This window comes from Lynx rufus, unplaced genomic scaffold (genome assembly GCF_022079265.1).
Source record: "Lynx rufus isolate CCGP_SWC_20201006 ecotype Redwood Valley unplaced genomic scaffold, mLynRuf1.p SCAF_4, whole genome shotgun sequence".
Lineage (NCBI taxonomy): Eukaryota > Metazoa > Chordata > Mammalia > Carnivora > Felidae > Lynx > Lynx rufus.
In genome coordinates, this window is record NW_025814856.1 from 17,745,086 (window position 1) to 17,758,812 (window position 13,727).

Below are 13,727 nucleotides of genomic sequence, written 5' to 3' on the forward strand. Positions count from 1 at the left end.
ACACCATGCAAATTGATAAACACTACAAATCAGTTCCCTCTGACCTCCAACCAGCTGTTAAACATTTAGGAGCATACTAGTGCTCCCATCTGACCCCTGGTTAGCCCTTATGAATATTTCTCATTCTGGAAGGAGTATCACAACAGTGTTCTAGATGCCCACCTGCCCCTCCCCTCAGCTGTGAACAGACACACAACAAGCAGACATGTACCCAAGAGGAAACACTGGAGGATCTGCACAGTTGCTTGTAGAGGGACTATGGTGGCCACACCCCAGGACCCCCTTACACGATGTCTCCCAGGCCTGGATTCCTGTGGAGCTTGCTGTGGCCTGAATTTGCTGCAGCTCGTAGGGGTGAGTCAGATGTGGAATGTATCTCCTGCACCCCTATGACTCCCCGCTTGGCTCCCATGCATGGCCCCAATGGCTCTGTACTAGTTGGTTAATGCTGCCCTAGGATTGTGGCAGCTATATCAAGGCTATTGGAAGAGTTATGGGAAGCAACCAGAGCCCACTGGGTAGTGGCAGGGTCCCAGGGCAAGAGGCAACACCACAGGGTATCAGGAACATAGGCCAGTCCAGGTCCCTAACCCCTGCATTCCTGTAAACAAGCTAGATGATCCAGTGAGAATTGTATGTCCCAGATATCCCCTATTGCCCTACACCCAGGTTTTGGCTAGAAGAAAGTCCTCGCCTTGGCGAAACCCCCTATAGTGATCCATATCTCCACCCACCACTTCAACTTTGACTAGGAGTCTCAGAAGCTATGGACACAACATCTGGATCCTGTCAACCAGCTTCATCAGTTTCAGCTCCCACATAGTTGCTCCTGTCCCTGGATGGCCCATCCCCCACAGTAGCTGCTCTGTCCACCACCGGTCTCTTGGGCCTGTCCTAGGATGCTGTCTCATTCTCCAAATGTGGTCACAACCTGGGCTCCAAGCAGGGCCTCTTGGGAAAGCAGGCAGCTGAGGAGGCTTGGGCCTCAGCATCTGCAGGGGATGGCAGGGATGGGTAGAGGGGTGGCTCAGGACTCCACTAGTTGAGGCAGGGTCAATTAGCCTTCTGGGTTTCCCCAGGTACATAAGCAAAAGCACCTGGCCCCTTCCTTCTGCCCCAGCCTAGCCCCTACCCTCACCTGCTGCCCATTCACCTGCTCATTAGGCCTCATCTTGGGCTCCTGTTGCCCTCTTGGGCCAGGCAAGCCCTTGACACAGTTTAGCTCCCAGGATAATTCTTCCAGACGTTCACACTGCCTCATAACTCATGGCTCTCTTTCTGCCACAACGTGTCCTGTGGCCCACAGTGTCTGAGCCAAAGCAGTCACTTTCTTCCTGCAGGAAGATGTACTCTCCTTTATGACTCCTCACTCAGGAAAACCCACCTGACTCCCAGACCCAGGACGCAAGACAGGCCAACCTGAGACCCCCTGAATCCCCAACCCTGAGAAGCTAGCTGGAGACCTCCCCCTTACTGACCCAAGACCCCTGGCCTGAATCCAGCTATCCACTCTGTTAGTTGCTCCAGAGTCCCCAGAATGGGTGAAGAAGATTCCAGGAGAGTCTGTGCCTGGTGGAGTACCGCCTCCAGGGCCTGTAGGTGTCCACCCTAGCCCTGGGCAACCCAGCCAGGCATCCCCTTGTGTAGGGGGGCCACCTCTTGGGCCACAGTTTCTAGCTGCAGCTGGAGCAGAGCTAGACGTTGGTCCCAGGAGGTGAAACAGGTAGGGCCTGGATACAAGACACAAACTCACAGGCCCAGACCACCCCAAGACCTGGACCCCCAGGACTTAGGTTCCCATTAACCGAAGATCCCAGGGATCCCATCCCTACTAAGGCTCTAGTGTCCTATGACCCCAACCTATTTCTCAGACTCCTCACCTGGGGCAATTGGCTACTGTAATAGGTTTGCCATCAGGATGGTGGGCACACGGAGGGTCATGCTGTCTACAAAGTTGGGGCCAGAGCCAACTAGGAGAGGCCCCCAAGACTGTACAGTGGGGAGGAGCAGGCAAGGGGGCTCTCTGGGGACAAGTTGAGTGTCAGTGTCCTCTAACATTCTGGCTCTCTCCTCTCCCACACTGCCCTGAAAATATGGGCTCTAAGACACCAAACCTCTGACCATGCTGATGCTCCCACCTAGACTTCCTCACCTTCCTAACCCAGCCCAGCCTCTTGTTCAAACCAGTCGTCTCCACACACTCCCTCCCTCCCCTGAAAACCAAGTCTAAGCTTTGGTTTTCTCTTGCCCCTGCTCCTCCTGGACACTCATAGGCAACAGGGGGTCAGCTGGCTGGAAGCCCTGGCCAAGTTCAGCTTCAGCAGTGGTTTGGTCAAGGGCAACACAGAAGTGCCCAGATGGGAATTCATGGCAGCCATGGAGGTGGGGGTGGCACAGGCAGAGGCCCTCCCCAGCAGAACACCTGAAGTAACGTGGGGGCAGGGAAGGAGAGTCAACTCCTGACTCTTATCACTTGATCCCAACTCCCAGGCCCTACCTTGTACCCATTGCTGTAGGCATAGTCACAAGGCCCGTAGCCCAAAGAGTCACCACTCAGACTCCAGAACTCGGACTGTAAGAGAGAGCAAGTAGGTGGAGAAAGGACAGGAAGATCTGGGGCCTAGGAGGTCATATGCTGGGACTGCCTGTTGCAAGAGGAAGGGGAGTGAGCACAGGGCTTCAATGCTCCTCTGGCTATAGCTGAGAGGGGGTGAGGAGACCTCAGTATACTCCTGCACAGCTTCATAAGAGGTAAGATGAGGATACTGCAGAGGCTAAAGTAAAAGTTAAAGGATTTATGTTCAAGGAGAGGCAAGAAGTGGATGGAATTCTTTCTTGGACCGAGTCTTCCTCCAAATATGTTTGTTGCGAAACATCTTTAAACCCAGTGCACAATATGTTGTAACTTGCTTCATTGCTTTTCCTTTTATGTTCCCAAATCTCCCACCTGAGGGCATATGCTGGTTCAGCTAGCTGAGGTGGTGTTGACCTTGGTAACCAGATCAAGGAGTAGAACCAACCCATGTGCAAGGCTCAGTCTAGAGTCACACTGATTATACAGCCTTATACTTGTCAGCTGCTAGAAGCCTAGTGCCCCAAATCACGGTCAAATCAGAAGGTGGGGCAAGGCTTACCAGATAAAGTCTGCAGTCCCATCCAGAGACAAAGCGTTTGTAGTGACAGGCACTGCTGGAGGTATCACAGGCATGAGTGCCAGGGACCTGGCCTCAGGGGTAGTGTCTACGGGCTAGGGCACAGGGCTCGCAGGGTGCTATTGGGATTCCTGCAGGGATAGGTGCATGCATGTGTCATTAGAGCAGTGATTGGGGGCAGAGCAAGGACATGAGGGTTGGGTCTACTCTCAGGATAACTCACACTGACAACCTTCTGCCTGAGTGGGGCTTAAGCCACAGTGACCAGGCCGGCAGAAGTCACAGCACTGGCCCGACATGAACTCTGCAGTGACACTGCCCAGAGAGGAGGCTGCGGGTCTTTCTGTGTGGGCATCACACAACCCCCCTTCCAAAGTAGCCATAGAGTCACAGTCACAGGCTGAATCATGGGTCAGAAGTGAGGACAGAGTTAGGTCAGAGGTCACCATGGAGCTGAAGGATCAGGGTCAGAGGTGGGATTGGGGATTGGAAGGCTCACGTTTGCAAGAGTGAAGAGAATGGGGTTCTTCCTGGGGATCTCAGTGGAAGGGCTGGCAGAGTTCACAGTGGCACCCAGCTGTGTTGTGCTGACATGTATCACACACGCCTCCAGTCATATTGCCAGATGCCAGATACAGGGCTATGTCAAAATGACAACTGTGGGCATGCCCATTACACTTGCATTCTGGGGCAGAACAAGGAAGATGGATATGGAGCGGGCTGACTTAGGCAATTATGGCCAGGCACAGAGGACACGGCACGTATCCTGCCAGGTGTGGGGGTGCCCAGGCTCTGCTGCATGCCATAGGTGGTACTAGCATAGGTCCTACCAATGCTCACAGTGGGTACCAACTGTGTGGTGATGGCAGATGCAAAGGCCATGCACCTGGCAGGGAGGAGAGCAAGATGAGTCTGCCCCAGTCCCCCAGCTTGCCCACCCCAGCAGCCACAGGATGCCTCTTTCATGGCGCTCACCATGCCTTTCATGTTGGCTGGGGCCTTAGCTGTAGGCCTGCACTCAGAGGCATGGCCATGGCATAGGCAGCTGCCTCTGGCCACAAGCTCCTAAAGGACATAGTAGTAGAAGGGGTGTCTCTTTAGGCTCCTCCAGCAGCCTATCACCCAGCATGTGCAATTTGGAGTTCACATGGAGATTTGTCACATGAAAGAGTTCTGGAGACACGGACTGGGGACCTCAGGTGCACTGATCATTATCCCTCTATGGCTGGGATGGAATAGGGGTAGGGTTTCTTCTCTCTCTGCATCATTGCAGCCACTTCCCCCAGCATTCATGCTGTGGGACTCCCACATACCTGCTCCTCTAGGCATACCATCTTAGGATGACCACAGCCTAATGGTGATAATTCTACCTCTGCACTGCTCCAACCATGACATCACTCCTGAGGTGAGACCTGCACAGTCCCACCTCTTCCTGGATACCCCATCCTGGCATTACTAGTTGAAAACTGCTTCCCCATTGCAGTAAACCATCCCATTCCCCAGTCTATCATCAAAACTAGAAATCAGTTTACCATCCAGCCAAACCATATATGGTATTAGTTTGCTTATTTATCAAGTTTTTCTCATTTTCATGTCAGATCCAAGACACTTTATCTGCTCCCCACTGAACACTGCTCAGAAGACAGATGTCTGGCACACAGTGGAGCTCAATGGGCACTTGTTCAATGTACACATGGGACAGATGGGTCCATGGCTCTTTTCTGCTCCACAGCTTAAGTCAGTTACTGAACCAAGCTTCCTCTTATACCTCCCTTTGCTGAGTGTCTCTCTCCTGATCAGAAGAGCAAGCAAGACCTGCTTGGGAACCTAGCATGGGGGCTCAGGGCAAGTAGTTGGTAATAACCAGTCAAGGTGGGTGGAGAGTAGAGAAAAAGCCAGGTTGGGGTATGTCATGCTTTAGTACTCACCTGGCCTGACTCTGGGTTGCCCTGCTGGGTTATGGTTATGTGTCTTGTCTTTCAAGACTTGTTTTACAAGAAAGAGGTCACAACCCAGAGACGCCCTGGTGCCACCTAGAGGCAGCTGCAGAGACGCCAGACACCAAGTAAGGCCAGGGTGATGAATCAGGATGAGGACTCATCAGGGTGATGAGTCAGGGGGACCAGGATAGGGGCTGTGATGGAGGCTCATAAAAGGGACAGTTATAAGGTACAGCGACAGGTGCAGAAATGGGGTACATTGTTGATAGCTGGCATAGAAAGTAGTGATGGGAACCACAAAGGGGTCCCACAAAGAATTTGTGATGGGGCAGAGATAGAAACTGCCAGTCCCTATACACTGGGCATAGGTATGGGGAACAATGATGGGACAGGAAAGGGGGGCCATATTAGGTCCATAATAGAGGACCATGATGGGATAGAGCCAGGGAATAATGCTGGGGGACGGAGCTGGCTTGCCTCCCACCATACCTCACTGGTGTACACACCCAAGCAGGACCTCACCTCCCTGCATTATCTGGCTGTCCTGACATGCAAGGAACACAGGATTGGCTGTGGACAGGATTACCCTGAATCCTGGGATTGTTTGGGTTCTCCATTAAAATGGCTGGGTGCAGAACTTTGAAAATAACCTGGAAGAAGCAAACCTGAGCCTCTGGCTTCACCCCAGGGCCCAACCTCCCTTCCTCTAGGTTGACCTTGCCCTCAGCGGAAGGCTCAATGTTGGAGTAATGCTGGTCACAAACCAGCCCTGTTTCTGTGGCCAGGGGTGGGAGGGATCACAGGAAAGAGGCCTGAGCAGCTGTAGGCAAAGTATCAGCATACATGCCGAGTGGCCATGGTCCACTGAATGCTCCAGAAGCAGAGTTGCCAGGCAGAATGTCTGAGGACAAGAGGGGGTCCTTGGGTCACCAGAGGGAAGCATCATTGGTGGCTGTGAGGTCAGGAGGCACAGAGCAAGCCTTTAGGCTGGGGCATGATAAACGTCATGATGAGGTGGGTAATGTAGAAGGCACTCTCTAGGTCCAGCTGGATGGTGACGTTCTCAACACCTGTAACCACAAAGGCCAATCAGAGTGACTGAGCCCTGACCTTAGACCTGCACACATGGGCACACGGGTACCATCACCTCTCTCTGCTGGCCATCAGGTCTTGTTTCTTCCACGACCACTCCAAATCACATTCTCAGTGCCATGGCCTCCCTGATCCCAAATGTCACAAAAGAAGGAATTCTCAGATTCCTGCAAGAGGTACGTGGTTGGCCCCCAAGCCCCAAATTTCACAGCACAGGCCTCCCCCTCCCAGCAATGATCTGAACCCCCACAAAGCCAAACCTGCCCAGGAAAACTCAGAGATACCATCTCCAGAGCCCTCACCCTCCTCCCCACCTGGAGGTGACTGACAATGCAGTAGGGCTCAGAGACCACAGGAGGACAAAGTTCTGGCCATGGCCAACAATCAAATTGCCAGTAGGTGGGTAGCAGCTGCCACTTGAGCATTCAGGTAGGGGAAGTGTGTCTGACACCTCCTCAATTGTTCTGGAAGCCTGGACTGGGAAGGACAGCATCTGAACAGAGATCCTAAGGGTCCCCCCACCTCATTCTGCCCCGTAAGAGGCCTGGAGACTTTTTCTCCTGCTCTGGATGGCTCTCAGGGAAAGCCAACCTCTCACCCGCTGGTGGCAGAAGCAGAACTGAAAGGAGCTGCAGACTGGAGAGGAGGCCTAGCCAGGCTGGGGGTCCTGGGCCATGGGAGCTGAAATCAGACCTGAGAGAGAGGATGAACAGCGGGCTGCCCTTGAGGAGCTAGGTGTGGCCCCATACTCACATGGTAGATAAAAGCAGGATTGCCAGAGACAAGGAGCATGCAGGGCTGTGAAGCCATGGTGAGGCTGGGAGCAAAGGGGGTCCCCAGAGCCTGGGAGCCAATGGAGGTCACACCCTATTAATTGCAGCCACCAGATGCAGAATAAAGGTGGGGAGGGCGTACCAAGAAGCAAACAGAATTTCTCTACAGGTCTGCCATCCAATATGGCTAGCACTAGTGGGGCCAGGATTCAGACTAACCCATAGAGACAGAAAAGATCCAATTCTCATTCAAATGAGGCTCCCACCTCTATCCCTGAAAGGCTGTAGGTCTCTAGGAGCCTCTGGGGAATGTGTCCCTGTCCCTGCCAGCCCCAGGCACTGCCTTTGGGCTGGGCAATCAGGAAAGGAGTGGCAAATGGGCAGAGACCTAGTTTTGCTTGGGGCCCAGCCCCCTCTCCAAAGCATGAAGAGCGGAAATGTCTGAAATACACAGGCCCCTGTTGGGAGGCATAAGGCTGGACCTGGAAACAGAGTGCTTGGGACCCAGGCAGAAAGCACTGCTGATGGGGTGAAGCAGTGTGGAAACTCTCCTGGTTCAGTTAAAAGAGTACCCAACTCATCCAAGGCGAAAATTCTGCAGTCAGTGGACAGACTCTGTGGCTCTACGACCCAGAGCCCTGGCCTCTGACTCAACTCCCAACCCCTTGCTATCAACTGGGGAAGATGAGGCTGGAACAAGGAGAGGCAGAAATACTATAGCTAATTTAGGCCTGGCCCCGCCCCAGACAAGCTCAGGCAAAGCCCCAAAGTTTCAGCCAGAGCAGGGTAGGAGACAATGGCCCCTGGGGAGTAGTACCACAAAACCCCCTTTCCCTGGCCTAAAAACCTGCTGGTTGCAAAGTTCCCCACAGAGCCACCTACTGTCCTCCTGCAGGGGGCCTACCTGGTCAGTGCAGACCTAAGGGAGGCATAGAGTGGCTCTGCCCCTGCCCTCAGGGGCAGCTTCTCACCCATCTACAAAGGCTAGCACCTCTAGAGAAGCCTGGGAGCTACTCTTTTCACTCACATCCAGGACTTGTCCGGGGCTACCAGGACCCACTTTGGCAGCCCTGTTCCTGGGGCCACTCCTCCTATATGCTCAAGCTGGCCTACCAGCAGCTATAAACACAAAAAAGACCATGAAGGGTGGGCAGGGAGACTGGAAGGTGGAAAGGTATAAAACGTGATAGATGGAACAGTGGAGGTACAACTTGAAGAGTAACAAATCACAGTGCATCGCGCCATGAGAACACCCCTCCCACCCGCCCATACCACCCCATATCCTCCAGTTTCTGAAAGGAGAATGGTGGCTCTCAGGGCCCTGGAGAGGCACCCGGAGTCCTTGGGGTTGTAGAATCCATGGGCATTGCACACTGTGCCACTGGTCACACAGACAACTGGGCTCAGTTTCCCCAAACATTGCTACATGAAGGAATCAGAGTGCTGAGTATGGCAGCAATGGCTGGAGCTGTATTACAGGGGACAGGTTCACACGGAGGATCCGCTGAGCCCGCTGCCGAACCTCATCATCTGAGGACCGCCTGTCCACCTTGATGGCCCGGAATTTCAGCAGCTTTGCTGTTCCAGGCCCTAGCCATGCCTTAGGGGATCGGGACCCAAGTCGTGTTCTTTTCCGGGGAGGAAGATCCTTTGCCTCCTCAGCCCTTTTCCTCTTCTGCCCCACAGTCTCAGGGTGGCTTTTCTGGCCCCTTCTTGCAGTCCTGGTCTGAACAGACCCTTTTGGCCTGCCTCTGCTCCTGGACTGGGTCTGAGTTACCTTGGCCTTAGATCCCACTGCCTTGACCTTAGCCCGCACTGCCTTGGCCTTGGCCCGCATAGCCTTGGCTTTGGCCTTGATTCGTGCTGCTTTGGCCTTGGCCCTGATCCGTGCTGCCTTGGCCTTGGCCCTCATCTGTGCTGCCTTGGCTTTTGCCCGGGCCTTGGCAGCTCTGGCCTGTGTTCGAGCCACCTTGGCCTGGGCAGCTTTGGCCAGTGTTCGAGCTGCCTTGGCCTGGGATGTTTTGGTGCCCAGGGCAGAGCCACTTTTCATTTGTAGGCCACTGAGGGACCCAGTAGCTTTGCAGGTCTTTTTCCGGGGCATAGTGCCTTGTTGGGGTCTGGCCCTGGGGCCTCTATGAGTCAGACATTTGGGGCCCTTGCTTGTGCCTTTTTTGGGAGCTTTGGGCCGAGAGTTCCCTGGTCTCTTCCCTGGACCTTTGCGCAGCTTCAGGGGAGAGTCTGCAAGTGAGAGCTGCAGTGACTGTGCCTTGTGCTTGGCACCCAAGCAGGGCATGGGAGTCTTTAGTGGAACCAGGGCCTCAAGGACAACAGAGAGCCGCATGGCAGGGTAGACACCTGGATAGAGGTGGGCAGGGAAGCCCACTGCTGCACCCCGGGCACGGCTGGCACTTGACTGCTTCAGGGAGCTCAGCAGCAGGTTGGTGGTAGCGTGCTTGGCAAGGGCTGGTGTGGATGCTTTGGCCAGCCTTCCAGATAGTGGCATAGGGAGCAGCGTGGCCCGGCCTGCAGGCAGTCGCATGGCAGTTCGGGGAGCACTGGCTGGAGGTGATGTGGCAGCTGGGGTGGGGGCACGAGCTTGCAGCTTCGTCTGGCTTGGGGGGTTAGCTGTGCATGAACTATAGCCATAGACATCACCGCTGCGCAGGATGGTAGGTTGGAAGCCATCATCCCGCAGGCCCTGCAGGAAGGCTACAAGCTGGGCCTCTGTGGCACTGAGATCCTGACTCATGGGGTTAAAGACAAGCAGCGCCTCCTCCAGGGCCTTCTTCCCTGCCGTGGAGATCCGCGACCAGGAGTGCACAGCTTTCTCCTCCACATGCTGCACCACCACGCTCATGGCATTAGGCACTGCAGATCTGCCTGGGTATCCGCAAATCAGCGCTTGGCACCTCCAAGACAAGAAGAAAAGAATCAGTAAGAATGGCACTGAAGGGCGTTTGGGATGGTACAGCATGTTACTCTTGATTTCGGGGTTGTGAGTTCAAGCCCCATGTTGAGTGTAGAGATTACTTAAAGAAGATATATCATTAGGGGCACCCGGGTGGCTCAGTCAGTTAAGCGGCCAACTTCGGCTCAGGTCACGATCTCGAGGTCCGTGAGTTCGAGCCCCGCATCGGGCTCTGTGCTGACCGCTCAGAACCTGGAGCCTGTTTCAGATTCTGTGTCTCCCTCTCTCTCTGACCCTCCCCCATTCATGCTCTGTCTCTCTCTGTCTCAAAAATAAGTAAACGTTAAAAAAAAAAATTAAAAAAAAAAGAAAATATATCATTTAATTAATTAAAAAAAAAAGATTGGGGCACCTGTGGCTCAGTAAGTTGAGCATCTGACTTTGGCTCAAGTCATGATCTCATGGTTCATGAGTTTAAGCCCTACATTGGGCTATTGTCAGCGTAGAGTCAGCTTGGATCTTCTGTCTTCCTCTCTCTGCCCCTCCCCCGCTGGTTTCCTCTCTTAAAATAATTAACTAAACTTAAAAAAAAAAAAGATGAGCACTGGGATAAGGGACAAGGCATGTAGATAAGTCCATCAGGGCCTGTGCTCTCCTTAATAACAACTATGGATACACAGGGCTCTTGCCATAGTGAGCCACTGCTTGGGGCAAAGCCCTGGTTTCCTGACTTACTATAGTGGCAGGGTGAGGATCAGGGTGGCAGGAGGGACTCACATGGGTCAAAGGCAGTTTTGAGATAAATGTCCAGAAGCTCATCAGAGCCATCTAACATGCTATTGGGTCCCTAGGAAGATTTGGGCTTGGTTGGCCCATTTTAACTCAATTCTCTATTTTCTGAGGTCAGAAACCTGGTATTAGACTCAACCCTGGGAATAGAGGTGAATGTCCGTCTTCAAGGAGTCCTGTACAGAAAGCAAGACAGAGACCATGAAAGTTCTTGGGAGTGCACACTGACACCCAGCTCAGCCTTCCAGTGGGTCAGGGAAGGATTCCTAGGAGAGGCAACACCTAGGTGGGACATGAGTGATGAATAGGAAGGACCAGATGGAAATGGAGCAAAAAGGGGAACAACCAATACAATGTCTTAGAAATGAGAAACAGTAAGGCACATTTAATGTGTGTGACTGGAGTCTGTGGTCAGGGCTGGGCGGTCTAGCTGTGAAACCAGCTGAGAGCAGGGCAACATGAGCCTTTAAGTCTAGTCAAAGAGCCCAGACCTACACTCAATGTCAATGCCCACCTCTGTTCCTCCAGCTGCTGTTATCCAGGTGCTCAGGGGTAAACCTCCCTGTCCACCAGAAGTTCTGCTTTTGGAGTCCCCAGACAGGCTCAGAAGCCTGACTCCCAGGACTCAAATCATGGAGACTAACCTCAAAGCAAGAGTCAGACTCTCCTTCAACAGAAACTAAAAAGATAAGTAGCAGATACTCATGACACATGTCTGGGCAACCAGGCTGCCTGTGGGTCAAGCAGCCAGACCAAGAGCTCAAGGTCTGACAGCCAAAGGCTCCAACAGGATGGCTAATAAGGTGGACACTAGAAATCTGAGCTGTCCTAACTAGGGTCTGGAGGGCTGCAGACCTCAGTACAGCCCAGATGGAGCTGTCTGGGAACACTCAAGTTGTCCCAGGCTTCTCTGAAGAAGCCACAGGCCATCAGTCATGTCTAATGCCTAATGTCTAATGCCTAACCTGGTACTGAGGGCTCCCAGAGGGAGCCTGATCCCAGCTGTACCACAGCATTAAAAGATCAGCTGGGATCAGGCAGGTCCCTGGGGCCAGGAGGCGCGTCTGTGCAGCTTCTTCCCACCGCCCTAATGGTGCAGAGGAAGTTTTCAGAATCCCCTGGAGGAAGTGCCCTGGGGCTCTTTGTTTGGAAACATTCTTGGATCCTCAGGTGTCTCTGGCACTTCCTCTCTCCAGAGGCCATTCTCCAAACACAATCCTTGCACATGACTTTACTTCTTTTATTTTTTTCTTTCCAGGGGATGTAGTTTTCAGGGCTGTGAACTGTAGAATAGGGAGGAGCCTGTTTCCCCGCAGGCACAGATATTAGGGGTGAACCGAGGGCTCTTCCGCCCAGGTCGGTCTAGACTCTTGGGAGGGGTCTTCTGGGTTTTCCAAGAGGCTCCGGAAACAGAGGCTGCAGTCTGGTCCCCGACTTCCCTTCACACGTGCCCCCGGGGCCGACAGGGAAGTTGATGAAAGATGGGAGACAGGAGAGGCCTCATCCAAAGGGGACCAGGTTGGGGGGCAGATCAGGGCCACTGGCCTGGGAGTCCGCGTCCCTGGGGCCTGAGCCGCGGGTAGGAGCGGGGATCTTGAAGGCAGCGAAACGCGCGGGGCGGGCGGGGCGAGCCCGACCCGGTCGCGCAGCCCCAGGGTGGGGTCGCTGAGCAGGGGGTGGGGGTGGGGGAGGATCTTGGCCGGGCTAGTGGAGGGCGCGGGTCCCGAAAGGGCCGACCGCCCGGCCCATCCGCCCTGTCGCCTCGCGGACGGCCCCTCCGCGGCGCGGCTAGGCCCATGGCCCCAACCTACCGGCGCCGCCGCGGGGACCCAGGACGCGCCTCTGCGCCGCCTCCGCTGCTCCAACATGGCCGCCCGCTGCGCACCGGAAGCGCGCCGCGCTTCCGCTTCCGGGACCTGGCCCGCCCTAGTGACCCTTGACCCCCCGAGACCCCGTTTCCCCCAAAGTCTGGGAACGGGGTAGGTGGGTACCTAGGAAGGCTTCCTGGAGGAGGTGGCTGCGGGGACCGCTCTAAATCCATCCAGTCCTGTGCAGTAGTCTGAGGAGCAGAGGTGCTCTCAGAGGCTGTGGACAAGCCCTGCCTTAGTCCCAAGCTCCTGACTTGAGGGAAAGAGGAATGTCCCCTGCCTCGCTGGGAGTGTTGCAGGGGTATCTCCTCTGAGGGCAGCAGCCCTGCCTCTCTTCCTGACAATGAGGCCCACGTGAAAGGATGGTGCTGGCATGCACACAGCCCAAAACTGGGCATGTACAATCTGAGAGTCCTAGCATACCAATGTGGGCCTGAGGGTACTTGCCTAAGAGCATGTACATGGGTGTGGTGGGAGAACCCTTGCCCAACCCCAGCCCTGTCAATGGCAGGAAGTCCTGCCTCCCAGAATTCCTGTCCTTTGCCTAGGAGACTGGGACCTCAGTCTCTCTACCTGTACTGCTGGGGCCAGCAGAGGCATGGTGGTTACAGGGCCCATTGCCCAAGCAGCACCAGATGAGAGGACACAGGTCAAAATTAACTCTAGGAGTCTAAGAGGTCAGTCTCTGACCAAAGGCCTATCTTAGTCAGGGGTCCCCCAAGTCCAGGATGGGAGCCAGCACGGAAACTCTGGTTTCATGGATGAGATAGTGGGGACATTCGTACTTCAGTTAGAGCCTGAGCTATGAGGCAGAAATACTGCCACAACTCTTGGACCCTGACATGTACAATGGTGCCAAATTTAGTAGCTGAGGGTAGGTGGAAGCCTGTGGGCAGTCACAAGATGCTTCATTTAGGGACTGGTTAATAGCTTTTCTCCCTCCTCATATGACCCCAGGATCCTTAGGCATAGAAGGGTCTAGGCACCCCTAAAGGGAAACACTCACCCCCGCCCTCCCTAGGCCTCAGCTGGCACCTCTGAGCTTCCTAAGGCCTCAGCACTCATGGTAAGGCCCTCAGTGCCTTCAAGCATAGCCAAAGTGTGCAACAGTAAATGCAAACTCCTGCTCCTTTGGGGTCAGTGCTTCTAACTCTTCATTCTGTTAGAAAGAGGAGAATGGTGGGGTCCCAAGGGCCAGGATCTCC

General features: G+C 54.3%; 1 protein-coding gene across 1 annotated transcript; it reads right to left on the reverse strand.

Moving 5' to 3' along the window:
• Positions 1-8,114: 8,114 nt before the first annotated feature.
• Positions 8,115-12,537, reverse strand: CCDC71 (coiled-coil domain containing 71). Its single transcript, XM_047096586.1, has 2 exons — positions 12,466-12,537; positions 8,115-9,866 (listed from the first exon to the last, which is right to left on the reverse strand). The coding sequence occupies exon 2, from the start codon at positions 9,812-9,814 to the stop codon at positions 8,393-8,395; it is 1,422 nt and encodes a 473-aa protein (XP_046952542.1). The 5' UTR covers positions 9,815-9,866; positions 12,466-12,537; the 3' UTR covers positions 8,115-8,392.
• Positions 12,538-13,727: the final 1,190 nt, after the last annotated feature.

Excerpts from the sequence above, each read along its gene's own strand:
- CCDC71 (XM_047096586.1), bottom strand. The coding sequence starts at position 9,814 with ATGAGCGTGGTGGTGCAGCATGTGGAGGAGAAAGCTGTGCACTCCTGG.